A 27,786-nucleotide genomic window follows, 5' to 3' on the forward strand; every position below is an offset into this window, starting at 1 on the left:
GGTGCTTTGAATGAAGACGTTTCTCTTCTCAAACAGCGTGTCACGGAGGGGGTGGGAGATGTTCTTCAGGATGCTATTCAACTTGGACAACATCCTCTCCATCACCGCCTCCAGAGATTCCAGCTCAGCTTCTCCAATCACTGCGCCGGCCTTCCTAAGTAGCTTGTTAGCCTCCCTCGCCCTCACACCCGGTCCTCAGCACACAGCAGCATAGCAGCAGGCTGACCACCACAGGCTCGTGGAACATCTGCAGCATCTTGGTGTAGTGCCGGTTCTGGCTCTTTTGTTCGTTTCATATGTTATTCACCTGCATTCTGATACTGATTGTTGTGCCAGTATTATTGCATGAGTACTAATGTTACACATTTATCAAATATATGTAAAATGTAAAAACAGATTATTGTAGGTTTTCACATTGCTGGTTATACTTAATCTGCTTATAATCACTTGGCCATTACTATTTTTGACATTCTCAATAAGTCCTTTTCATCGAATGGTTACTAGAATGTTTTCCCTTAACCTGTGCTGAAAAAAAATACTTTTTATATTGACTCACATGATTGAGCACTGATGGAGATGGCTTACAGTATATTTATACATGATTTGCACAGAGATTTTACATAAATGAATAGTCACACAATACTGATTTTTAATAGTGTTTTTTATTCATGGCTGTAAAAGAGGCAGAACCATGAGAAAAGATAGGTGGAAGTGTTAAGTCTGTAGATGGTGTAATGAGACATTTAAATTGGAAGTAGTTCAGACAGAATACATATTAGCATAGCTGCGAGATAAAAAAAAAAAAAAATCTATGGTTTACTCAAATGAAAACCATGAGAAGAATTTTAGTCCTAAACCTAAAATGTACTATATAATTCAGAGGGGTAGTTACAGTCATTTAAAGGACATTACACACTGTAAGCATTCTACACAAAGTCCTTCACGAGTTAGACATTATGAGCTTGCAATAATGTAGATACATCATATGTCGTGAACAAAGTTTTAGTAAGCGCCTAAGATTAGGTGATGCTTCCCGTTAGTTTTGCCTTTTGGGTCATCACAAGTTATACTGATGACTAACCTTAACTAAAACGGTTAACGCATGAAGTTGGCCCATGTATTAATGCCCTGCAACCTTAAGCACAGCTCATTTGCATTCACACCAATGATTGCACATCAGTGGCCTAAAAAGAAAATGCTTCTCCAGTTTACATTGTTTTTACTGCAGCTGGAAACAGGTATTCAATGACAAAGTTGTATTTGTTCAGTGTGGGCTTTTACAGGAAAGTCCAGGTTGAGGGTTCTGACATTTGATTGATCATGCAGCTTTCATGTTCTGTAATGATTGCATCTATGTTTATGATAGAACTTGTATGAGCTCCCGGACAGTGGTTTATAAAAGAGGAGGTTCATGGTGCTCTCACAGCAATCAAGCATGGTGGGAAAAAGAAATACATGATAGGGAACAAAAAGGAAATCTCACACAATATGTGTCATTTCTGTCTGTATATGATTTTTTACAGAGAGAAATTAAAGGGCAAATTCAAAGCAAAGCTGGGCTCAAATAATTAGAAAAAAAAAAAACTTGAGATTTCTGAGAATTTGTTTTTAGACATTCCTTCATACTAAAGACTTTCAGTTAACATTATTAACTCTTGGAATAATCAATAAGCCCAAAGCTTGCTGACGCTTGCCGGGATGACTCACACTTGGTTGCGAACCACGCTCAACATCACCAGGTTCAAACATGATCATCTGCAGGTTTGCAGCACTGCCGATTCATTAAACCTGTAAGTTAAGGCTGTGTTAAATGCTTGTGTGGGTTTTAAAAAAAAAGAAAAAAAGAAAAAAAAGGGAAAAAAAGTCCAACAACCAAATGGGATTTAGTTTCTGGATGATTTAATAAAATACTTGATTATGGAAACAGTAATATTGACTTTGTATGACTAAATTTTCCATTATTAATTACCTGAAAATATTCCAACTGTTTTCCTGGCCTGACAACATGTACTTACATGGGCGCACAGCTTCACAGGGTAAAATTAGCAATATGCAATTTGTAGTTCTCACTGTCCAAATTGACCACCAGTTAAATGAGAGTACAAGCTTCTCTTTAGGCATTCACTGTTTTTGAAAGACACTTATTTTTGATACAATCCCAATACATTCTAGTGGTTACAACGGTTTAGTAATGCTCTTTAAAAAATAAGTGAGGGTGGTAAAACCCTAAAATCTCACCCTCAAACCTTAATTGTGGGCCTGTAGTAATAGACATGCATCAAAGGCCAGATAGAGTGGACTAGACAGAATGCACCACTCACAACTAAAAAGCCTCTAATAATTAAAAACCTTTGTGCAATCAATCATTTTTACACTGTATACAAAATTGGCAAACACTAACAAGGAAAAATAGGTTAATAAGCCAGCGACAAATGTCAAAACAACAAAAAAAGCTTAACTGTGTGTTACTGTGTCTTGCTCGCAGGGTGCATTGATAGACAAGAAGCAAAAATGAAAAGAGGCAGAGGCCAGCCTTGAGGACCGATCCAACATTCTCTAATTTAGGACTCTGTCTTTTTTTTGTTTTTCTTTAAGAAGGAAGGAGTGCGGAACTTCTTTTTCTTTTTGGAGGGTGATTTGCTGGGAGACTCTTCTCCCTCCTGGTCGCCAGCTTCCGCAGGCTCCTCCACCTCAGCTGTGTCTGCAGTGGCCGCGGGGCAGTCTTCTGCAGGAAGTGGTGGGGCATCGAAGGGGTCATCGGGTGTTAAATCTGGAAGGGTCTGTCTCAGGGTGGCGGCGTCACTGTCATCCTTATAGGTTGGTTCTGGCAGGGATTCTGAATTGGGGGGGGGGGGGGGGGGGGGGGGGGGGGGGGGGGTGTTAGGAGAGAGTTATTGATCTCAGAGGACAAACTGATGGATCTCTGCCGCTGAGCTTACACACCACTGAGGCTACTACATATTGACCGCTGAATAAGCTGTTAAATCAACATGATTTTGTACTTTAAGAAAAATAAGCATTCACTTGTTACTGCACAAGTCGACACAACTTGGCTCTTTAGTTTATTCATCTATGATGATTGATAAAATCAGTTCAAGATGATACCAACTTTAAGCAATATAATTATAAAAAAAGTCTAACACTTCCAAAAGGTAGCATTGCAACTAAATCCACAAACACACTAATAAAAATAATACACCTAACATCTAAACCGATACCTTCCTGCAATCCAAAAGCCAAACCAAGACGCACTGTCTTGTGTACATTACAAAACAGAAACATATCTCTCATTGACTCACTATCCCAAGCTGCTACATAACATTTTTCTAATTTACCATCATTTAAAGAGGGAAATCTTAAGAAGTGCAGTTCCCTGGCTCATTTGCACCCTGTGTACAAACAAGCAAAAATCAATATCTACAACACAGAATTTTTGGTATTTTTTTCAAAGTTTTTAATAACATAACCACACAAGCGGAGTTACATAAAGTCAGGGGAGGGGAACAAGTTAAATTACTGTAGACGCAGCTCTAATGTGAAATAAGTCAAAATTAGGCCTTGAATAATCATCTAACTGCAATCTAGTCCAGTTGCTGGGAGTATGACTAACTAGAAATGTTCCCTTTCTTCTTAATAAAAGAGTGCAAGAAGAGTTTGTCTGTCCATTTTCACAGATCACAATGAAGTTTAGTAATCTGTAAATTATTCTTGGAATGATACTTCCTAATTCAGATTTAGTTTTTTTATTTATTTAAATAAATCTAGTTTTTGGGTTTGTCCATCTATGTTATAATAAGCATCCGAAGAGGGTTATGTTAACGGTCTTTTAAATTGTCCTTAACATACTATTGTTTAATACTAGTGCTTAGCAGCCCTGCAACACTATGGGTCCTTTTAGCTTGAGCAAAATGCACATTTAAGACCGTTTGGCAAATGTTCAATATTTTCATTTAAGTCAACTTGAGATATTAAAAAAAGTCAGAAGACACAATCACTTGCACAGGTCTAATGGCAAAAATCTGCAAACATCAGTGTCCATGCACCATCACCAGATAGTTAGTAGAAAAGTCTGCATCATCCTTATATACAACTTCCATACTCCCAGCAAAAAAAAAAAAAATAATAATAATAATAATAATAAAGAGTCCAGAAACAAGTGCTGGTGCTGGATCCAGAAGCTCTTCCAGTATTACCTTCCAGTATTAATGGCCCAAACGGCATCCAAACCACACTGTGAAGCTCAGATACAAGCCGACAGTGCAGCCCAGTGCAAAACAACTACAGTTTTGTTCAGTTTTAATAATGCTCACATGCCACAGAAAACAGCAAGAAAAACCCCCTTTGTTTAGACCTGAGAAAACCCAACTAGTCCCCACAGCCCCACACCAGTCTTCAATTTACATCTCTCTATTCAGGCAGAACGGAGATGGGGTCGAACACACAGACAGATAAAATGAAGACTAAACCACACCACACAGCGAAAGCATCGGACCTCAACCATCCTTTCAAGCTAAACCAACATAGTGTCTCAGCAATGCCAACAGCAGCAAGTTTGGTTGGAAAGCCACACCCAAATAAAGTACTGATGTACCTGGTAAAGGACTCGCCTGGAAGAAAAACAACATTTATCACATTTTTCAAATCATTACCTGATTTCCCGCCCCCCATGGAACACAAATATACACTGTCATCTAACATTGATAAAATGTGCACATGTGCAAGAGAGGTTGGTTAATTTGACAGCGACTTATTGGCAGGAGGAAGAGAGAGGTTATCCAACGTAAAAAAGGTTTTGGTAAGCTGTGAGATTTACTTCAGAAACATCCTCCACTTTTGTTTGGACCAGGTCCTGAAATTAGACAGTAAGGAAAATGAATTAAGATAACTATTTCTTGACCTTGTCATTTTTCCTAATTTCTTTTTTTGAAAACTGGAAACAAAACCAAAAAAAGGGAGGAGCTCTGAAATAACCCCCATCAACCCCAAGAAAGATTCAGAGGAGTTTAGGGTTAAAACCGACTGAACAGTCTCAAACCCCAGAAAAAAGGGGTAGTTCAGACCACTGAACAGCTCTACTAGTGAAGCCATGCAAAGAGAAAAGGGTACATGATAAAAAAAACAGGAATGGACGGTGACGGGTGATTTAGGAGGGTGGTGAGGAGTTGGAACAGTACGTACTTACTATGGCAACAGGTACTCTTTTGTATTTCCATCTCCTGATTGTAATCGCAGCCACAAAGAAGAAAAAGAACAAGTAGAAACAAATGTCTATGCAGATCAAACCACAGTGTTAAACAAAAAGAAATAAAAAAAAAAAAGTGAAATAGAGAAATAAAAACAGCAGAAGCAAATCTTAAAAAGAATGGTTGCGATTGGGAACCATTCTTAGTAGACTCCAAAAAAGATGGAGAATGGAAGTGAAGGGGCAAAGGAGATTCTGTACATTGAGACATGTGTTATATAACATTTCAGGTATTAGATTACACCTTTGATCAAAACTATTCATTACCATGAGGGAGGAACCTCATGCAAACTGTAGCTCATTTAAAAAGGGAAAACTTGAGGTGTATGACTGAACTAGTGCCAATTACTTTATAAAGTAAGAACTATGAGAGACTGTTCTCGTATCATCATGGATGATACTGTTTGCGTAGGTGTAATCCAATAGTAATAAAGACCAAGAGGGAGAAAAATAATCAAAAGAACAAAAATAGACTGACATCTGCACAGGGCCATCAATAAAAGCTAAATCAATAGAAATAATGTCTCCATTTAATGAGGTGCCGACTGTCGTTTAAAGTATCAGTTCAGGCACCGTTTCAAAAGTATTGTCTTAGCACCGGTATCGGATACCAAACCCTACTGATGTTACTGTATGTATAATATGTTTTTTCAAACTATTTAACTGACATTACATCTGAAAGCCTGTAATTTCTCATTTCTCATAGCATAAACCTGATTAAATAAGCCAAACCTCTTGGCCTGTTATTACAGTTAACACAGCACAGCACCTGTAGTAGTATTATTAAAGACCACAACATGAACAGACCCCAAGACAGGCCGGACAGTAGAAGGGCAGAAGCTTCTGCTTTTCCTTCGTAGACCCTAGAAAACCCCCAAAACCCAGCAAGAGGATCGGAGAAATCCATGCCGAACCAGGAGTGTCAATATGTCGGGCCAACCTACCTTCCTCTGCTCTGATGGGGGTGCTGGGTGGAGTGGTGGTGGGTTTCTGGCTTTTGGGCTCTTCCTCCTCAGGCTCTTCAAGCTGCTCCAGGTCTAAATGAAGATCAGCAGAAATGAAACAGTCAGAAGCACTTTTCATTATAATTTAATTTTGATTGAACCTTTAAAGAATCTTAAGGGAAAAAAAAGAAAAAAAAAGGTTGACACCAACAACACTGCAACACAAATAAAAGTAGACAACACAAAGAAGCAAACCAAGGAGGAAACTTTAATCAGGCAAACACCGCAAACGCTCTTTAATCAATACCAGTTAAAATCAACCTTAATTACCCCAAAGAGCTAAACCAACCAAAACTAGCGTTCATTTTGATTGAAATCAGTCAGAGGCAGAGGAGGGAGAGTAGACACCAACAGAGATATATCCAGGACATGTTAGCTGGAAGGGGAGGAGGACACCATTATGTCCACACATGGGATGCTCTGATTGGATGACTGAGCTCAGACACATCTTCCTCCAAAAAGGTTAGCACAACACTCCAATGCAAAAGCACTTATAGACTTGCGAAGAGGGCACCCTCAAAGTGAGAGTGATGGTCTTAAATTTTTAGAAAGATTTTTGTATTTTAGATCCTCACATCCTCTCTACTTAGCTCCTCGTCCAATCAAATTGCAGAAAACGGTCTGATCTGCCAGAACTCTGATGCCGCTGAGACATCAGAGAGAAGGGATTTGGGGGGGAGGGAGAGCAAAGGCTTCGAAGATTGAACTGTGGGTAGGGAGGATGCTTGGTAAAAGAATGGCAGCAGACTCCAAACCCCCAGAAAAAGGAGAGGACACAGCAGGCAGGGATTTCCACACTCCCAGTGCAGCAGTGTGTGAGACAGACCAGGGAAGGAGGGAAGCGTAAGGCCGGATTTTAGGCACAACGCCGCGTCATCTGTTGTACCTGGAACCTGCTCTGCCTTAGCTGCCGCTAGCACCAATGGCTCCTTGCTGAGGGCTCGCACCACGGCACAGTGGAACTCCTTGTGTGGGGAATCTGGAGCTGAAAAAAACTCTGCTGTCGAAAAAACGTCGTCTGCAGAGTCTGTGCCTCCCTGAGGGGGCTCAGCCCCACTGGAGAGAACAATGGAGGATGAGCCCCGCTCAGAGGCCGGTGTGGCAGTTGGAGGTGGGGCTATCTCTAAGCTGGGTGACTCAGTGGAAGACTGTAGAGGTGTGGAGAAGGAGGCGCGACCCCTCGGTAGCGTTTCAGGCTCAGGATAGGGTACGCTGCAGGCTGATCCCTCCCTACTATCGTCTCTTCCCTGCACTGTATCGTGTGTGTGTGTGTGTGTGTGTGTGTGTATGGAGAGACAAAGTGATTCTGCAGGAAGTTAAATATTCTTTTATTGCATATATCCCTTAAAAACCTAATTCTATCATGTTTAATTTAATATAATATATAACACAAACCCATGGCAGAGTGTGTAAAGTATTTGTTTTTCCTTCACTTTATACTTAGATACATTTCCACATCTCCACTCATCAGCTTTACCTTCAGGCGCTCTCTGTTTCAGCTCCACCTCCTTGCGGTACTCCTCCAGCTCCTGGTCGGTGAGTTTTGTGAAGGGGTTGGGACCCTGCTTGCTGACGATAACCTTGGGTTGGTACTCCTTCTCAATGATGGCTTTGGATGCGGTCACCAGCTCCCCCTTCAGGACACACAGAAGGAAGGTAGAAAGAAGTAACGGTCACAGCAAAAAACTAAACTAGCTGTCGGGTGCAGAAAATCTATTTGAACTGGATTTTCAGATCAGAGGACGTTTACAAAACATGACTATGATGCAACGTGAGCAGAAGTATCAGCCATAGATGACGTTTTACCATTTCCAAATCCACACATTATGATGTTAAATAACAACAGGCTACTTCTTATTATATTAAGAATAAGCTAACTTTTTCCGGTTTCATTTTATACAGCAACACTGACGCATAAAAGCCAAGCACGAACACATTGGAGAAAAGGTTCAAGCCCATACTACATCACCAGGCACACAAGAAGTAGTCAAGGTAAAGCAGAAATGACATTGCTGCAGTAAACTTACAATAGTTGTGTTCTTTAAACCAAAAATGTTTTTTTATGCCTACCTGAAAACACCACCCTCACTGGATATAATATCTGCCCTCTTTATGGCCCACTTTCACAATACATTTAAAACAAGGGTGAAAATCTATCCTGCAGACAGACTCATGACAGCAAAGAGAACAATCTTTTAAGAATACTAACTGCCACATAAACATTACATTTAACTGTATCTCAGGCTGTAGAGTTCATAAACATGTAGTAAAGACTAGGTCACCGCACAAGCATAAGAGAGAAAATGGCCTCATTCTAGCACTAGTACTCACTTCATCTATACAAGCCCAGATATCAAACGTCTATCTGCAGGCTCAGATGAATGACTGGAGGATGATGTGAAGTACAGGTGAATATTTGTGACTGGAGCAGTAAGTACCTTTCTAATTGATTTAGCAGGACTATAGGACCCCTCGGACACATCGAGGCCATCAATAGTGTCTGTACAGTCAGACAGAGGGGCGTCCTGCAATAGTAAACCCAGTGAGGGGAGGGAGTACAACCCAACTCTTAAACACCAGCACATTCAAATCAGCAGTCCGTCAGGCAGGCATGAATGTGTGCAGACATTCAGAAACATTCCACCTCTCTCTCACACACACACACACAAAAAAAGGTGGAAAGAGTACTTTGGTATCTTGCTCACGTACAAATCCCAATATATAAGTAATCCTCAAGCACATGTGAGGCTGCTACTGTGGGTAAATGTGATCCAATTTATCAACCTGATCATGGCCATTTCAATAAGAACACACAATTATAAGTTTCCCAAATGTAAAACTTGAAGAAATTACCTTTCAAAAAAAGAGGCTTAAACTGAATATGTCCTCCTGGTTATATATGAAAAAGAAAACACACTACAAGGCATGTCTGTAAGTCTGCCTTTTTTTTTTTTTATGATTGCATTTTAGTTTTTCAGTAAAAGAAGAGGGGAACATTTTTTAATTAGTTTCCATTTGTCTTTCATTAGTTACTTTCCACCTCTGCATACACACATACGGTACCATATAGACATTCACAAGCATTGGAAATGCAAAGCAAGATGGTTCTGGAAAGTGATGTGGGGATGTAAAAGCATAGCAGTCATGGAACAAATAGCCGAGATCATGCATTGTAAAGAGAAATTATCCACACAGGGAGGGCTCTATACAGTAAGGAGTCAATACAAACCCAATCTAACTAAATCACAGCACACCAGGGCCTTCTTTGGCCATACTACGGACATGTGGGATAAGTTTTAGGTAGCTTGGTTAACGCACTTGAAAAATTATTTTGTCCTGCTGCTCATGGCGTTTGGGTTAAATGTCCAGAAAGTGTAAGAATTGAGCTGCCCAGCAAACCATGCCAACGGAATTTGTTAAGTCAAATTTTAAGCCACTTTCCATTTTCACATATCAAAATAGGATAAACAGTACATGCACAGAAATAAAAGTATATCGGTCCGCAGTGGGAATCTAGTTAAACAATGCAAGAGTTCAAAATGACCAATCTAAAAGTGCTGAGACAGATGACAGTCTCAACTCTGTACTACCAGAAAGAAAAGTAAAAGAATAAAATATAAAAAAGGAAATGAAGGAGAGAAAACAAAAAAAAATGTATGAATATGGCCACAAACTGAGCTGGGAGTTTTGGAGAGCAAAGTGAGGTTACCGCTCCCAAATTAAACTCACCTGCCAGATTGACAATCTCTGCGGTCAAAGAATAATGTGACAGTTAAAAAGTCACTCCATTCTCTGGGTCAAAACATGGAAGATGTGTTGTTCTGTTGTTAGTGGTGAAGTTACGCCTTCAGAAATTGATTCATTGTTTGTTTTTTGGTTGTTGTTTTTTTATTAAAAGCTAAGGACAACTTCACCCACACTATTCACAATGTGCAGCATTTTGGTTTTGAGGGAGGGGGGGAGGGGGGGGGGGGGGGGGGGGGGGGGGGGGGGGGGGGGGGGACTCCAGACCTGGACAGAATATATTAGGATTATTATTTAAACTGCATAACCAATAAAACAAACTCTCAAATATATAATCAGTATGAGACACATATTCATCTCCAGGTCAGGATTGCTGTAGCAGCGAGGTTTGTATGCGACGAGTTCACAGACTGACCTGGGTGAAGGAGCGTTCCACTATGGTGCTGGCACACAGAACCTGAGACTGGGGCCCTGCTGTTGTTATGTCCTGCAGGTTCTGCTCCCGGATCTACAAACATTTGAAGTCATAAAATGAATGACAAACCTATTGTACATCCATGTGCCTCAGATATTCTTTGTTTCACTAAAAGTAAAAAAAAGACAAACAATACCTTATTTCTCATTTCCAGGACTTCCTTTGGGTTGGTGTTCATTGGGATGAACTGATTGGCTGCAGCAGACTGGCGGAGTCCGTCTTCCTTTGTCCACTGTAAACACCACATAAAATGTTTTTTTTTTTTCACAAACTAAAACCAGATACATTGAATGACAGGAACAAAAATAGATTTACCAAATACTATGCAGGCTTCACAACACATGAGTCATGCCGAACTGAAATGGACAAAGTTGGATGGCTGTAAACGGGTTTAAATGTAAAAAATGAACCAATGATGATGAGATTAATTTATTCTATGAATTTAGTAAAAGGGTTGTTTTACAACATTACCTCTCTGATGCTTACTTATCAACCCATATTAGACTGTATTTTCCCAGTAATGTGGTGCTGTGGGGCTTGAACACAGACGACAGGAGCAGCTCTCCTGACACATGATAGATGCAATTTTTTGCTGTTGCTGTTTTGTTGCATTAAGCTTTAATGTCCTAAAAAATTAACGACGTTATCAAGTATTCTGGAATTTGACATTGTCTTCGCATTCATCCAGAAAAGCTCAATCCTAAATCACAAGAAACTTGCAGATGAACCTGCAAGAGGCAGCTTGAAGTAATAAAATGAGGAGTGGTGATTCGTGATTTTGTTTTAACTCAGAGAGGAAATGCCGCTTTGACAATCCTCCCAATGGTTGGACACCGTTTTTGGATTAATACTTCTGTGGTGATCAGGGACGACAGTTAAAAATGCAACAACTGAATCCTAACAGTGTACTGAAAACCATTTGTCATCATCATTGATGTGCTACTAGATTAAGAAAACAAACAGAAGGAGCACACTGGAGATCAACTGAAAACATCAAAGAATGAGAAGAAAAAAGGTAAAAGGGAGGGAGAAGTGAAGGGAGGACGGCAAGAGGGGTGGATGGCTGGGTGGGTGACAGATGATGAGGCTGGCTTACGAAGCGACAGTGGCAGTGAGGGGTGAGCTGGCATCACCATAGTCATTTCCCAGGCTGATACACAACAACAAGGACGACAGAGATAAGAGAGAAACACACCCGAGGACACTCGCACACGTTGGGACAAAAGAAAAGCCACAACGCTACAAACTAAGACAAAAGTGTATCTTTCCTGCAGATCATGAAACCCTTTAGTGTCTCGACAATGGGGAAAAACTAACCCATCTACTTTTCGCAATGTTTTTGTAAACCTGGCAATGCTCAGCATGATTGGAGGGAAAAAAAAACAAAAAACATTTGCACCCATTTCTTGCACTTAACTGAATGAGCAGCTGGTGAATGCACACATCAAATCTTCAGCTTTCATGCAAAATACTTTAAACTTTTTAAACTAGGCATGTAATTCGCAGTGGAAAGCGTAAGCTCATGATTCTATTCCTGTGTTTACTTTAAGCTTGGCTGGTTAGCTGCCAAACCAGGGGCTGGATGAGGGAAGGTTTCTGGATGGAAGTAGCTGGGTTGGTTGAGTATGAGATGAACACGTAAAAGTGATATACTCACTGAGAAAGAGTCTCACAACAAAACATTTCCTACTTTCCCAACAGGAGATAATTGATTCAAAAGTCAGGTCAAATTTCATGTCTTTTTTTTGTTCCCAAACAAATCCACTCATGCAGGCCTTGAGGGGTTGAATACGATTTTCAGAAGAAAGTGAAACCAAAAAATAAAAAATAAACTATAAAAAAAGAATAGGAGGAAACAGAAAGGTACAACTGGGAGCACTTGAAGGTGTTTGAGAAAAAAATAAAATGAAAAAAAACAGGCTGCATAACCCCTTTGGGCGAAGCAAAATTTGGCTTTTTCTTATAGCAATTATTTTTCCTTTTCAGAGGTTTATCTGGTGGTAATTTAGTAAAATATTATTAAAGACATGCCACCTCCCTCATTTATACGGGCAATGTAAATCTTATTAATACGCTTAACAATATAGTGTCAAAACACAATGGAGTTGCATTTTCTTTATCCTTTTTCGCTGAATCATGTTTGAGCAACAAAAAGTTAACAAATGCCCACTTCAACATGCAAAGACAAAACTAAGAGTGTGTGCGCGTGTATGTGTGTGTGTGTGTTTGTACTGCGGGGCAGCGAGCAAAGGTGTGGTTAGCAGCAACGTCACTGTGTCTTGCCACATTCACCTGCCCACTTGAGCATTCATGCCACACCACTGCTGCTCGCTCCTCTGGGAAAAACATCAACACCAACAATGCATTTCACTACTACACATGCAGTGGGGCATGCTTTGGGCAGCTGGCCCGGCATCATGAAGCATTAGGAGACCAGAAGGGAAAACTGAGCAAGGAGGGTTAACAAATCTTCACAGCTATGCTACCAAGTAATTAACAGAGCAGAGTTAGCTGCATTGAAATGTGCATTAATAGGACATCTGAAATTACACTGACTGAGCCTAAAAAAAAGCCCCAAAGTAGTGAAAAGTAGGATTATACCAACTTCCACTTTTAGCCTAGCACTTACAGTTTCAGCTTTGAAATATACTTTTACTCCTCACTGTCCCCAGAACCTAAGGATGCCGACCACCTGCCCATGTCCACCAACAAGGTAGCTGTAAAATCTTTACTATGAACAATAAGGTAGGCACAGACCAAGCAGTTGGTTATACAGCTTGGCACGCAGACACCAGACGAGAGAGACTGCAGCAAGGGTTTGACGTGATCGTGTGTTATGTTCGTCCACACCTTAGGCTTCGACTTGGGGCTGCTGCCGTCGGGCCCATCCTCGCAGGGCTCATCAGGCCGGCCGCTGGCATTAAGCCAGCGGGTCTTGTCACGCTGGCCGCGCTGGAAGCTCTGTTTCATTGGGGAGCGAGCACCTGAGTCACTGTCCTCCCCGTATGAATAACCACCATGGGTGGAGGGAGCAATCTCCACTTCACTGTGCTTTTTAGCTTTGTCTCGCAATGCTGGGCAGCGATAAGGGTAGCCCGTCCTGTAGCCCTGTGAAACAGGAAGACAAACAAAACGGGTTGACAAATAGTTACTACACCAACTGTATATCAATGTTTAAAGTACTTTTTAACACTATGTAACTATGACTATGTTTTAAAAGAAGAAATAAAACAACAACTCTTCTCTTCAACAAAACATTAATTTATCTGCAATACAACACCGCATTGTTCAAATCCATCCATCAATCCATACATTCTGGTCTGTATGACCAGTAGCTTATGGTGGCTAATGCTAGCTAACGTTAGTAAACTTTAGATAGACTGCTGTGTAGCGGGCATCAGTTTTACCACTATGCCATTTTGTCCATTTTGGTCGATGTAGAGGAAAACCTAGTGTTGCTTTAAAGCCTACGCTCAGAGTGGAGAAGAGGGTAGTAATTCATCCAGTAGCCAGGGTTTCAGAACTTAAGGGACAGTTTATCAAAAATAAAAATAAAAAAGAATGAAGAACTTCCATTCCACCGCAAAAGTTTCCCCCTTCGTTTTGTACTTACCAAGTTGTCGAGCATTCTCATGAGAGCCTCAAACTCCTGCTCCCCGACTAGCCACTTGGGGTGTGTAGAAGGCCGGTCAATGGCTGGCTCCGGGACCCGTGGGCGGGACTTGTATTTTGTTGGGTCCAGCAACACCAGATTATCTGGCCCTCCAGCGCTGGCCAGTGTTCGCACCTGAAAGAAATTGGGAGGGATTCCGACAGACAAACCACAGCCAGATCCAGAATACAGAAGGAAAATAAAATGGGCACACACACAAACACGCATACAGACATCAAGATGAAGAAAGATGAACACATACAAATGTGGAGAGACAAAAGGAGACAAAGACAATTGTTATGAAAAATGCAGACAAACATATGGTGCCAAATACAACAACCAAAATGAAAACAAATGGTTCTATACATCATATCACAATAAAAGCAAATAATTTTGACATAAACATCCATGCGCTAAATGCAATTTCCATGTGATATTTCAGAGGGGGAGTCCTTTACAGAGTTCAGTGTGTGTCCTACCTGGATCTCACAGGCGGTGACCAGATTGTGGATGTAATAGAAAGCTTCCTCCACTGTTTCGCCTACAGACACCAAGCCATGGTTCCTCAGAATGAGCACCTGGGGAGAGAGGAATAAAAAAAAAAGGAAAAATTAAAAAAAAAAAAATTGGAAGAGAACAGTCTTATGTGTTTCAGAAATAAAATTTTGCGAGTTTAAATGAAACAATTACATTTCAAATTGACATTTGCACAACTGCTACGGAAGCAATATTGATATTTTTTGTTATTTTCACATACAGACATACACTCTGCTGTTACCTTGCTGTTAGGCCCTATGTTCCTCTGTATGAGGGTACTTTCTTCCTCGTCCACCAGTATGCCTTGGTAGTCATGATAGGCCACCTCACCCAGGGACAGTGCCTCAGGTGAGATGGGCAACAGGCCGCATTTCATGGCGGACACCTGCCATCAAACAGACGCCAACAAATGACATCAGACTTGGAAACTTCATATTGGGCATGTTCATTTGTATGTGTTGTCCCTTACCGCGCCACCCGCGGATGTGTGTATGTGTACGATACACTTGACATCGGGCCGTGCAGCGTAGATGGCAGAGTGGAGAGTGAAGCCGGCCTGGTTGACCCCGAGATTGGTGCTTCCCCGGTCAACTATCTCACCTTGAAAGTTTATCTTCACCTAGAGAGCAGTTTAGACAATAGGTTACTCAAAGCAATAGGTTTAAGTTGAATGACTTAAGAATCTCACTTATCACAACATATTTAAATCACATGACAAGTACACCAATACTCACAGATATCAATGATAGAAAAGTAAAAAGAAACCATAAGACAAGACATGCAGTTCTAATAGAAAGCAGAACAGATTCTCACCAGACTGGAAGCCGTGACTTCACTGTACAGGAGCCCAAAAGGTATAATTAGGAAACGCTCCTGGTCTGAGTTCACCCTGACCTAAAGGACCAGTTGACAGTTACATTAGATCATAGTGTTACTTTAATGTTCATTTCACTTACAAACACCAAAGCGTACCTTCTTAGAATATATCATAAACTTCCAATTCAGATAATCTTCCAAAAATAGCATTGAACATGTACAATTTGGCCAATATTTGTTGAATATGTGCAATCATTAAGCAACATTATGAATTTTGACTGATAAACACTATCAGTAAAACAGGTAAAAACAAGATTATGAAAAATTGAAGCTCATGTATCAAGACTCCAGATCTAGAATGAGAAATATTCTATTGCTACAGACTGCTAAATTCTCAGCACAATTGCATTGTTTTTACTAAAATAATACATTTTAAATCAACGAGAACTAAAATCTAAAATTTTCTAATTTTAAGCTCTTTTTCTGCTTTTTTGTGGCTCTCTGTTTAACGACGATCACAGCGGATAGCTACATGACACACGCCACTAAACGAGGACTAGCGGGTTAAATCGGCCGTCCAAGCTGACACACAGCTACAACCTCGCGGGTGGATGCGGTAGAAACCGACTCGGACATGCATTCCGCTGACAGCTTCAGACTTGTGTCGGTCGCACAAATGCACACGCGGTTCCATAAAAAGTGGCTGCTTGTGTCCACGACATCCATCCACGGCCACGTGGCTGTGTGACCGGTATAAGTCCCAAGCTGTCCATGGACACGGAACGCAGGTCCGAGCTTCCCGGACAGGTGAACAGAGAATCGTTGCCTGCTTGTTGTATCAGTTAACATTGATCAGCTATGGATCAGATTTTTATTATTTATTTTTGTAAGCATCTCTACTATGAATCACTGGATTTTTACTTTTAAATGTGATCATTTTCAGGCAAATTCTTTTGCAGAACAGATTACGATAAACTTGATAAATATATCTTAATGAACTGCTGAATGACAAATTCAGTCAACACTTTCAGTTTTATTACGAGAGAATCCCATCTTACTGTGATGTGGTTGTAGATGAGCTCGGACCAGCCAAACAAGTCAGCAAGCCGATAAAAGGCCGCCAGCTTGCAGCGGAGCAACTTCTCGTCCTTGTCATAGGAAATGGAGTCTGAGCCACGCAGATCATTCACCGGAGTCACCATACCCAAACCTGAGTGGAGAGGACAGGGTTTGCTAACATGAAAGAGACTGACAAATGATAATAGACAACAACAACAATAAAAATGAATGAAACAGTGATCTGTACGCAACAAAACTAACAACCATTCCTGATTCGTAGCTAGCGGGAAACAAAATAATCTCAGTTACAGATGATAGCAATTAGATGGAGTCTGCATGCAACTGGAATCTTTGTCCAATAATTAACTTTGCCTCATGCTGTATTACTCATTGTGAGTACAGACATAGCAACGCTGAGGTCAAAAAGTCACACACACTCATTCCCTTCTCTTACTCACTCATGTTGAGCGCCGCCATGCCTCCCTGAGGTGCAGCGGGATACATGGAAGGCATGCTGGTGGTCATAAAGTCTGCGATCTGCTGCAGAGCCAACAGGCTAGTGGGAGTCTTCCCCTTCTTCAGCTGATCCTGGATCATTGTCTCCAGCTCATCGCAAAATGCCTGACGGTCATCAATAAAGACACAACAACAAAAAATGTAAGGGCAAGACCCAACAAACACATAGGGGCACAATGGCCCTAAAACAAAGGCATGTTCGAGATCAAGCGGCAACAGAAATTTTACAACCAACTTCCTTATTTGGTAAATTAAGTACCCTGAACTTGCTTTAGACAGATTTGTGTGCTTAGGTTACTTGAATTAACATGAACTCAAATGTATATTTTTTTCACAGACACGGCATAATGACAGAAGGGCAGGTAACCACATTAAGTACCCACATTAGCCAAACATACACTCCATTTCCAGTTTATTATTATTATGATGATGATGTACACCTAGGTACACCTAGCACAAATGTAGTCCAATACAACAGTACTACAATAAATCAGGACTTTAATACATCCGTGCTTCTCACACATACAATGGGCCTGTAAACAGTGCTGTTCTCTGGCAGCTGGTACTCAGCCACACACACGCACGCGCACACACACACGCGCACACACGAATAATCTGGGTCCATCATGTGATGTCTAGAAGGCTGTTTCCTTTACACTAAAAGAGCCTTTTCAAATTTCACCATGCTGGCGATGGCAGTGTGACCACAGTATTTTTGTCAGTTAATGTATTAAGTGTCGAGCAAATCTAGTGTATGCTCCTGAATCTCAATGTATTGAGTAGGTCTGCTCCACTGACCGGGCTCTGCAGTATCATGGAGACCCTCTTCCTCTGCTCCATCATATTGAAGTCCTGCCGCAGGTCGGGTGCCATGTTTCTCTCCCTCTGGTACTCCGGGCTGCTCTCATCCACCCGGTCGAAGTACCGCTCCTTGTGTGGGGCTGTGGTGGGAGGGGGGGCCGTCACCACACCGGCACCTGAGTTGCCGTTCATCCTGGGGCTGGCCTCCTGTAGGAGGGAGTAATAGAGATGATGGTTTAACTGTTTTATCAAGGCCGGTATAGATTATTATTAGTTAATGAACACGATATTTGTAACCGATATTGATTTTTCACTGAAATGGAAATCTTCAAGTCAAATTTGAGATTTTGGAATGTTACAAACTCAAAAAATGTTTTACATGCTTTAAGCAATTTAATAATTTTGAAACTTTGAACATAATACACAGTAAAAGACAGTCAGATCTTGTTGTGGGCGGGACATTAACTCAGACTCAGTGGTGAAAGAAACTGAAGCAAAAGGGACAGATACAGAGCTGTAGCGGAACCAAAGTAGCGCGCTTTTAATTACTTAACTTTATCGTAATCAGGGAAATAAAACGTTGATTAAAATAATCTGCAAAATTCCCCAAAAATGGCATGGTCAGTCTATCCCTAAAACATTAAGTAAATTTGGATTGAAACAGACAAATAGTATCTACTCATAAATCAACCACTGTTTGCTTTAGACTTAAATTATAGTTATAAACTTTTTTACTCTTAAATGTGTAGTATAAATTAAAAGGAAAAATCAAATAGGAGGAAGTAAGATGCTGACGGAGGGATCACCAGTCATTTGACCAGAAAATCAATCACACACAGACCACACTTCCTGTCACGATCATGTGAACACTCTTCCCAGCTGAGATGGTTTTCATTGATTTCCACAATGTGTTTCCTGGAATAACAACATCACTCAACTTTCAAGGCTGGGCAAAGGAAAGTAAAACTGGAAATAGAGCCAAATGTATCGTAGCAATCAGCTTGATAAATAATTATCACTAAGGAACATACACTACAACATAGAGGGTGACAATTTTTGGAACTCCCGCGGGTCACGGGAGTCACACGGGAGTCCCACTGTACGGTAGTCAATCTCACGGGTGCTAACGCGATAGGTGTGCATAGAGCATCAAAGGGAGCGGGCGAGAGTAAGAAGGAGTCGGAAGATTTGCAAGGCACTTTTTATAAAAAAAAAAAAATGTATAAATACGAAACTACAGTGTCATTACTGAATCATAGAAACAAGGGGAAGTTAAGGCTATGGGCCTATGTGTGTGGCTAACTCAGCTGCAAAATGCAGTAATAGATCGCTATCTTTGGTTCATCTGAACTCCTGTCAGGTCTACATGACAAAACTCAAACTCATGCGTTGTTACTACGCCACCCTGGGGTAACTAAGTGACGTGATATCCAACTGTTTAAAAGCGTGTAGCTTAATACTAGTTAGGTAGTAGTCTGATGAGTTGAGTCCATTCATGACGAAGATGGACTAAGATGTGGAAAAAGGTGCAAACAACGACAATGAAGGATACTATTTTTAAAAATCAGCGAACAGAGGAGAAAACGAATAGAAGTCGATACTAATCCAATCTCTCTCCGTAATGAACAAATGGGAGCAAGATGAGATTCTGTCTCTCAGGATTACGTAGGACAGGATTTTTTGGGTGGTGTAGTCATGTGATCGGGACATGCCGATGTATTTAAGTGGGCTAAGGATGGAATGGTAGCAACAATTGATTCTTGTGTCACCCACTACTTCAGAATCAATAACCAACTTTTATCTTAAAAATTACCTTGTGTCCCCTTCAATTGACATCAGGGATGAATTTAGAGACAAAGAGATTGGAGAGACAGATTACCTATAGATCCATGTCTATCCAGCTGGCTTGGTGTATGTGTGGATAAAAGTCACCACCTGTCTGTCACAGAACAGACTACTCAAGCTCCGACTATAAAGTAGGTGGACCCAGTTTTGAGCACAGGGAAATGTGTGTGCGCAAGCATGCATGGGTAATGTGGGGTTGCTCTGGCAGAAACTAATGCAGCCCATTAGTCGGCTGGGCATCAATACAAGTGTTCAGCCAAAACTACCATGACGACTGCAGACCAAACCCAAAGCATCCAGTATCACACAGAGCTGGCAGGGCTGGCCACTTTTATTGGTGTACTGAGATTTTCCACATCAAATCCAACATTTTTACACACACCTGCTCCGATCAAGTGTTTTCAACCAGTTTGGCTAATTCTAAGCCAACAATGTTTAGTCCATTTTCACCTAATAAACACATTAAAAGGAGGGGAAATTACATCAAGATTCAAGATTTCTTTATTGTCATACCACAGTACACTGTAGTTCGAAATTAAGTGCAAAGTTCAGAGCTTAAAAGAATACTGCACAGAAAAAATTAAAAACCCTGTTGAGTTAGTATCTATATGAATTAATCACAACATGACATTGTAGAGAGAAATATAAATAAAAAAAAGGTTTAAAGCTGACTGTGTAACATGTTAAGATCAATTTACAACAACACTTAAAAGACATGAACCACAGATAAGACCTAAAAGCTGCACTCTGCCTTCAGTAAAATAGAAATATGAAGTGAAAACACAGTATTATACAGGAGTGTATTGAGTGCACAAAGGTGATGTCATGAGAGCGCCGTAACGGTTTATACTTGCACGTGGTGGTCGCGACACTAGCTGCAGTCTTCTCCTGAGCAGAGGTGGCGCTAATGAGCAAAGGTCACCGACTTTGCTATTTCTACGTACTAGAAGAAGAAGAACTGGCATCCGCACTGGCGTCAATGCTTTGATTTGAGTTAATTACTAAACTAAAGTACCAGGATGTTAATTCATCATCACTGGTGCCTGTTAACTTGTTATTTTCTCTCATTCTTCAGCACTGAAACTAAGCTAACATGCTGTACCAAAACATATACCCACAACACCATTGGGTGGCAATAATACTATCTTTAAGACTGCTTTAATTATTAAGTTAATAACAACACTGCAGTCTCTGCAGCCCTTCCAAGACTGGCCTGTTTACAGGAGATGGACTAAATGCTACTAGACCGCTTGTCTGATCTCATTCACTTTGCTCTGTTGTGTTTAATGCTGCGTTTGCTGTCTGTTGTTCATGTTTGTGTTTATTGCTAGCAGCAACAATGGTAATCAAACTTGTCTGCTGACAACGGGACCACTGGGGGGAAAAAAACATTTGTGCTGCTGTCTTTTTTTTTTTTTTTTTTTCTTCTTCTTTTAGAGAGCAGAATATATTTGTTAAGACATCTACTTTTACCACTAAAACCCAGAATTGAGGCTTGTTATCCATTCTAATCTTGCTCACAATGACCCATCTCTCTAGGCACTAAAGCACTGCAGGAATTGTGTAATAGGATCCTTTGGATTGTCTTAACTGCCACTGGTCCAACACTGCAGTGCACGCAGCCACAAAATCTGCTAACGCCTGCAAATATATGATGAATGAACCATAAGTATCACTGAAACTGCATGACGAAGAGAAAGATAAAATATGAGAAGCAGGAGCAAGGAGAATATCAGATGATATGCAAAAACCTTCTCTGTGGCGTTCACATGTCAACATAATCACCTCAATGTCAGAGTAAATAAAGTAAGGAGAGGGTTAAAGGAATACAGGCCTTATTGTGCGTTAACAAATATTAGTAATGGAGTTAAATCAGGTTGCTTCCACTGCCATCTCACGGAGCTTTTCTTTGAATAAAGTAATTTCACGATGCACCGTGCCCTTCCCCAAAATGTTAACCGAATCCAGCTGTGCAATAGTAGACACCATTCCAACATAAACATCTCCAGAGCATATAGTAAAGTGGTAAATTATGTCCAGATTCTTAGCTTGCTTATTTCTTGGACAATTTAACAATAACAATAGTCGTAGATGCAGGAAGCTCTCACTATCTATACACGATGTTGTCACCTCCCAACCGCAGGGCCCCCTGGTTCCCCAGACCCCCTACTTCTCATCTCTCCTCAGATATGTAGGTGCAGGAGGGCTCGGCTAGCCTCCACTGCTGTTAAGAGTGCAATTGCTATGGAAACCAAAACACATTACCATGGAAACACGGGACAGCTTTTAAAGATTGCCGTTATGTAACAGCTGTATGCCAACATCATGCTGCAAGTCAGTCGGTGTTACAAGGCGCACAACTTCAAACTGATGTGCTACTCATTTCACGTTAGATTTAAAACATGTCAGGGACTCGAGAAATTAAACATACAACGGCTTAATAATAGTATGTGTTTTAGATTAAGGACCAAGTCAAGTTGGGAATCAAATACTATATTTTTAGGGAGCAGTTTTAATTACTAATTAATAAAACATTTCAAGGTTACAAACAATATCATAACATGATTTTTACTCATATCTCATGGAATGATAAAAATATTTTACAGTTCTATAAATGCATTTGTTCAGCATCAAGATAGAACTGAAAACTCGGGTCATTGTGCAGCGGGTAAAGGTTGAGTCAGTGTCATACCACGATGGGAAATGTCATGACAACCAGAAAGTGCTCATCTCTTGCACCTGAACCTTCTTTAAGAGAGGCATAATAACATAAATAAATAAATAAATGCAGGAATGGTACAAATGACCCATCTCCTTAAAAAGGCAGATTGACCCTTGCTTCCATAAACACAGCCATTAAATAATCTGTATTGGAATGTACCCTGTACTCATTGAGTGGAACCATAGGTGTGCCTAAATATGCAACTCATGCACCACCCTCCAAATGTTGGGGAATTTATAGCAGCCCTGGCCATAAGTATCTGGTCCTGGCCCTGTATTGTCGAGCCTGACAGCACTCTGTGCCCTGCAGGTTTGAAGAAAAAAAGAAGGGCATAATATTATTTAAAAGTATAAGATTTGTTTGTTTATAAAATAAATAAAAAAAGATATTTAAACAAAAGTGGGTTTTGGGGTGAGCATGTAAAGACAGAGTTGCATACTGCACTCACAGATTAACCTTTGTCCTTTCTCCATTGCAAAAATGAGACACTATGACTGAGTTAACTCCAGCCTGCAAATTATTATTTTTAAGCTGTGGATGGCAAGCGTCAGACTCTCTTGTCTCTGACCAGAGTATGAGCAAAACTGCTGCTGTTATATGCCTGCTAGGACTTTAAGGTACTGACAGTTGTCTGTTTACCGAGGACCTCTCCTAAATAGAAAATATAACCGCTTATGCATATCAACAGCTTCTATTTCTGCCTATATTTCACTGTGAAAAACCCGTGAGTTGAATGTATCCAAGGGTTTTCTGGTCTCCAAGCAACAGGAAAAATGTGACGATGAATCACATTCATACAGTACAATACATGCCATCTGTCTTCGAGTGAGCCCTTTGGATTTGTCATTGAAACAATCGAGTGTTTTAGACCTGCTAATACTACAAATTAAGTAGAGGAAAGAGCAGCCAATAGAACCTCCCAGAGGATCCTGCAAACTTAAGATGTACTACATGTGCTCATGCGCTGTGTGTTGGTGGCCATAGACTGGGACTGCACAATGAGGAAAATATCTAATTGCAATTATTTTGACTCATATTGCGTTTGCAATAGGATTCAAAATATTGAAGGGAATGCTCGTGTTGCTGTGTGTGACAACAAATGTTCTAGCTTAAAAACACACCTGAGATAGAATAGAGCACCTTGTCCTATGTCGATAGTTGACACATTTTACGATTTGCATCATCATAATCGCTCAATCGTAGTAGAAAAAGCTACTTCCTCGGGCAAAAAGCCTCCTTACTTTGAAACAAATAACGTATGTGCTGCTAACCACAACAGTGTACACTGGCAAAGGAAAAAGAAACAAGAAATGTAATTCCTTCTAGATGACTGACAAACTGATGTTTTAAAGTTACAATGACACCACTAAATACAGTGGTTTTCATTCCCCACAAAGGCAGTTAACAGCAAATGATGGGAGAGGAGGAAAAAAAAAAAAGCAACATCATAGAGATAGCATATGCAGAGAAGCACCAGGCTCTCCGCTAACACACAGTGGCCGGCTTTGTCAGCTTTAACGCGCTGGATTTAAGCCTACATCGTGCATATTTCAATTATATCATAACTGTTTTTGAGAGATGGAAGCATGCAGTTAAAACATTTTGTTTCAGCATGACTAAGCTCTTTGAAAAAAGAAAAAGAATAAGATCCATTTAGCTTGTTCCAAAAGTATGGCAATCAAGCCATCAGCAGAGAAAAGATTATGGTGTGAAAAAAAAGATGGCCTCAAAGTCTTAATGGTCTTTCTGTAACAGTTTTAGAGTGTGTGAGTGTGTGTGCACAGTTGGTGTTTCATGCAGTTTTTAGACGTGAGAAGCATCCGGACAAGGCTCTTTATATCTCTAAGCTGGATGCCTGTCATTGCTGGTGATGAAGAATCCACCAACATCTGTTCTTTGGTGTGCGTGCGTGTGTGTGTGTGTGTGTGTGTGTGTGTGTGTTTTACATGCCCTACTACTACTACTACTACTAAACTTGTAGGAATGCCTTAGGTGTCATTTTACCACTGCCCCATGTATGGTTTGTGCACCAGAAAGTAATTGACTACACGTAGAAGTCACAGCGTTACGTAAACATGAGCCAACAGCAGACATACTAAAATACAGTACATGACAAGGAAACATTAAATATGTATATTATTGACGTATTTGGTCAAATCACATCACTGAAGGAAAAGAAATTAAGTCTTGCAACGTTACGGGTGATACTCTGCTTAAACTTGTGCCATTATCTTTGTCATCGTAAACGCTGCATGCATTTTTTTTTTTTTAAATCATGGTATATATCTACAAACAGAGTCAACAGGGAAATACTGGGATGGCAGCAGAGGACTTTCGGCCAAATTGTCTTTCCTGTCTGAGACAAAAGGAGAAATGTTGAATATGTGAGTTGTATAAATTATAATACAGTTGTGCACAACTAAAGCTTATGGTTTCACCTAATAATCGTCTTTTTGGAGATATTTTAACATTTAAATGAATCACTGTGCTGAAGTTTCACCGTTGAAGTCAGGTGGACTGCTATAAGATTATAGTTCATTGTCACACACTCAGCCACTAGATCACATTAAGTCTTCAGCCATTTTACAGTGTGCAATTATATAACACGATGTAGATTCCAGATATTTGTGCTTCCTGCCAAAGAGAAACTTTGGAAAATTGAAAGGCAGCTATAATGTATATTGTTATAATAGCAATGTATTAAATAACTAAATGTAAAAAAGGGGGTCTCTTGTATAACCCTGGAGAGAATTAACCCCCAAATCTGCAGCCCACTTCAGTTCTACGGAGCTTTATAAGGAATTTCAGCTCATAATTTAGCTGTCCGACCAGATCTTTCCTGTTTTAGTTTACCCTCAAAAATACCATAGGGGATTTAGTGAGTAAGTCACCTTTCCACCCTATCATTAAATGAATGATCATCACATTGATAAGAGCCAAGAGATAAATCCAAGTTTAATTTAAGAAACTAGTAAATTTCTCCTGAGATGAAGCCAACATTGTTTTTTAATCAATCTACTGCATGTAAGCCTACAAAACACTGGGGAAGGTATTATCTGTTGCAGACCACCAAGGCCATGCCAGACTCTGTTGTGTTAGAGTGTGAGTACAGTAAGGTTTATCTGGCTGTCACATTCATATGGGACAGAGGGGTGGAAGATTGCTCTCTGAAACAACACACCCCTCCCTGTACAGTTTCCTTAGGCCACACTCTGGGCTGTACTGTCATGATTTGCATCTGTGCAAAATTCTGCTTGGTTAAATATTTGACCCAAACATAGACACCTATATTGACTGGACCTTTAGTGACCTCTGTGGTGTGAATAAAAGTTTAAGTGATTGTGTACGCATCTCAAACTTAAAGTCAAATCAGGCTAAGTGATCACATATGAGGCGGAAGGAAGGAACGAGTGAAATAGTGAAATAGAGAGAGAATGGACTTGAAATGAGGAACACATTTTTCGCTGCTCTGCAGTCAGGGGAGTGGGCGTGGGGAGTGGGAGTAAAACAAACACTCTGTATCTAAAGTGAGTGTCTATGTATATGTGTAGTAGTGTGTGTCGAGGGTGGTAACATTAAGCCAGATTGACAAAAGCTAAGCTCCGTCATTTGGAAATTTCGCTCATTCTAACAGAATTACCAAATCCAGGGAGTTACCGTCCCTTTACACTCACATTTTATCAGGCAGTTTGGGTTTGCTGATCCTCATCCAGTATGAGGGGGAAGGGACTTTACAAAGAAGTCAGACACTGCAACAGCTTGGGGTCTGTATTCTCCAGTTTGGAGCTAAAAACAACCTGCTAACTTAACAAGGCACATTAAACCTTTACTAAATTATGATCTTATTATCACCTGTCAATCCTCCAACTGACACTTTTACTACTAGAACTGCAACTGAGAATTATTTATTATTTATCAAATATTTCTTCCCTACTCTTATTGATCTTTAAGTGCATAAAATGTCAGAAAACAGTGAACAGTCATTACAAGTTCCCAAAGCAAATTCATTGAATATGCTTGAAGTGGCGAACATTTGTGTTGTGTTATCATTTATACAACCACAAATGGCACGATATAACCTAGCTTTATTGCAATTCACACTACTATTGTACAAAGTATAACCATGCAGTGCCATTGTATACAGTATATTTGATCTTACTTTATGTGTTGTGTTTTCATGCATGTCACTTACAGTGATTTGACTACTACAACACAATACCCCATTGGGATTAATAAAGTACTTTATCTAATACAGTGTGGCACAGAGATTCCACTTGTACTGTGAAATGACAGTGATGTGCTTTCAATCAAGACATTATTGTGCTATTATGTATTATTATGCCGGACATGGTGCCATCTGAATAACAGGAAGCTGCTCCATCACGACACAACTAAATATCCTTCAACTCCAAAACACGCCCAGACTGGAACCAGACCTACCCAGTGCAGAGACACACACTACATTAGGAAACCGATTAGGATTATTGAACCGAGCAGTCCATTTCAAATAGCTCAAGTATCTGTGAGCATGTGAAATGCAAAATACTGCTACCACAGGCCTGCTCGTGCAGCAGGCTAACGACACACACCAGTCAAAAAAAGTGTTCCCTTGGGCTGTTTGTGTTCAACGCAGGAAACCGTCTAAGTTCAAGTGCGTTCATTTAATAACACTAAAACGCAGAATTTCTCGTTTTACGATGTGAAAACGTTCAGGGCCGCCTCTCTGCAGACTGCACCGAGCAACATATTAGCAAAACAGTGAGTGCGCGCGACACTGGAACGAAACGAGACTGTGGAACAAACGTTAAAAAACACACACATGGGTCATGTTGTACCGGACAAACCGCTGAAATGCAAACAGTATTGATTGGTTCCGAGCTTACCCTCTCTTTGATGAAGTGATGCAATATATAAACAGTGCTCGGTGAAAGCAAGACGGTGGGTTTCACTATCTTTATCCCTTACTCTGGTGATCTCAGAGTGGGTTTATATCTCTCCTCTCGTCGTTCCTGCGTCGCTCCGCCCAGCCACCATCATCCCGTTTGGGTGCGGCAAACTGGTTACTCTGTGGTTTGCTACTGGACATCCGAAGGCACGTGACAGCACCGGGGAAAGTGGTTGGAGGACGAGCATTTTGCCCGCCCCACCACATCCATGCGCCCAATAGAAAGGGGCTTTGGATTTCTTTCACTGTCTATGGCATAAATACCATAAATACAACACATCCAGGTTTTTAATTTGACTGCTAATGCTGATTACCCATGGAGCTAATAAGATGCAGCCTAACTCTCCTTTTGGTGGTCAGTGGTAGAAAGTAACGTAGTAAGTACTCAAGTACTGTAGGCATACTTAACTACAATTTTAATTGTACTT

General features: G+C 40.6%; 1 protein-coding gene across 26 annotated transcripts; it reads right to left on the bottom strand.

The window, feature by feature from the left end:
• Positions 1 to 643: 643 nt before the first annotated feature.
• Positions 644 to 27,454, bottom strand: add1 (adducin 1 (alpha)). Of its 26 annotated transcripts, none has more exons than XM_034895775.1 (20): positions 27,297 to 27,454; positions 17,844 to 18,053; positions 16,988 to 17,150; positions 16,529 to 16,680; positions 15,468 to 15,548; positions 15,124 to 15,273; positions 14,896 to 15,039; positions 14,597 to 14,695; positions 14,079 to 14,252; positions 13,223 to 13,573; positions 10,602 to 10,697; positions 10,406 to 10,498; positions 9,976 to 9,993; positions 8,685 to 8,771; positions 7,724 to 7,880; positions 7,133 to 7,552; positions 6,187 to 6,279; positions 4,592 to 4,607; positions 3,336 to 3,389; positions 2,644 to 2,836 (listed from the first exon to the last, which is right to left on the bottom strand). In XM_034895775.1, exons 2-19 carry the CDS (start codon positions 18,036 to 18,038, stop codon positions 3,338 to 3,340), a joined length of 2,541 nt encoding a protein of 846 aa, XP_034751666.1. In that variant the 5' UTR covers positions 18,039 to 18,053; positions 27,297 to 27,454; the 3' UTR covers positions 2,644 to 2,836; positions 3,336 to 3,337. The 26 variants fall into 26 exon arrangements, 22 of the variants coding, with proteins under 22 accessions (XP_034751660.1, XP_034751659.1, XP_034751657.1 ...); XR_004659840.1 differs by lacking the exon at positions 4,592 to 4,607 and adding an exon at positions 5,179 to 5,213 and having other exon boundaries at positions 2,715 to 2,836; XR_004659838.1 differs by lacking the exon at positions 4,592 to 4,607 and adding an exon at positions 5,183 to 5,216 and having other exon boundaries at positions 2,715 to 2,836.
• Positions 27,455 to 27,786: the final 332 nt, after the last annotated feature.

This window comes from Etheostoma cragini, chromosome 16, assembly GCF_013103735.1.
Source record: "Etheostoma cragini isolate CJK2018 chromosome 16, CSU_Ecrag_1.0, whole genome shotgun sequence".
NCBI classification, from domain to species: domain Eukaryota; kingdom Metazoa; phylum Chordata; class Actinopteri; order Perciformes; family Percidae; genus Etheostoma; species Etheostoma cragini.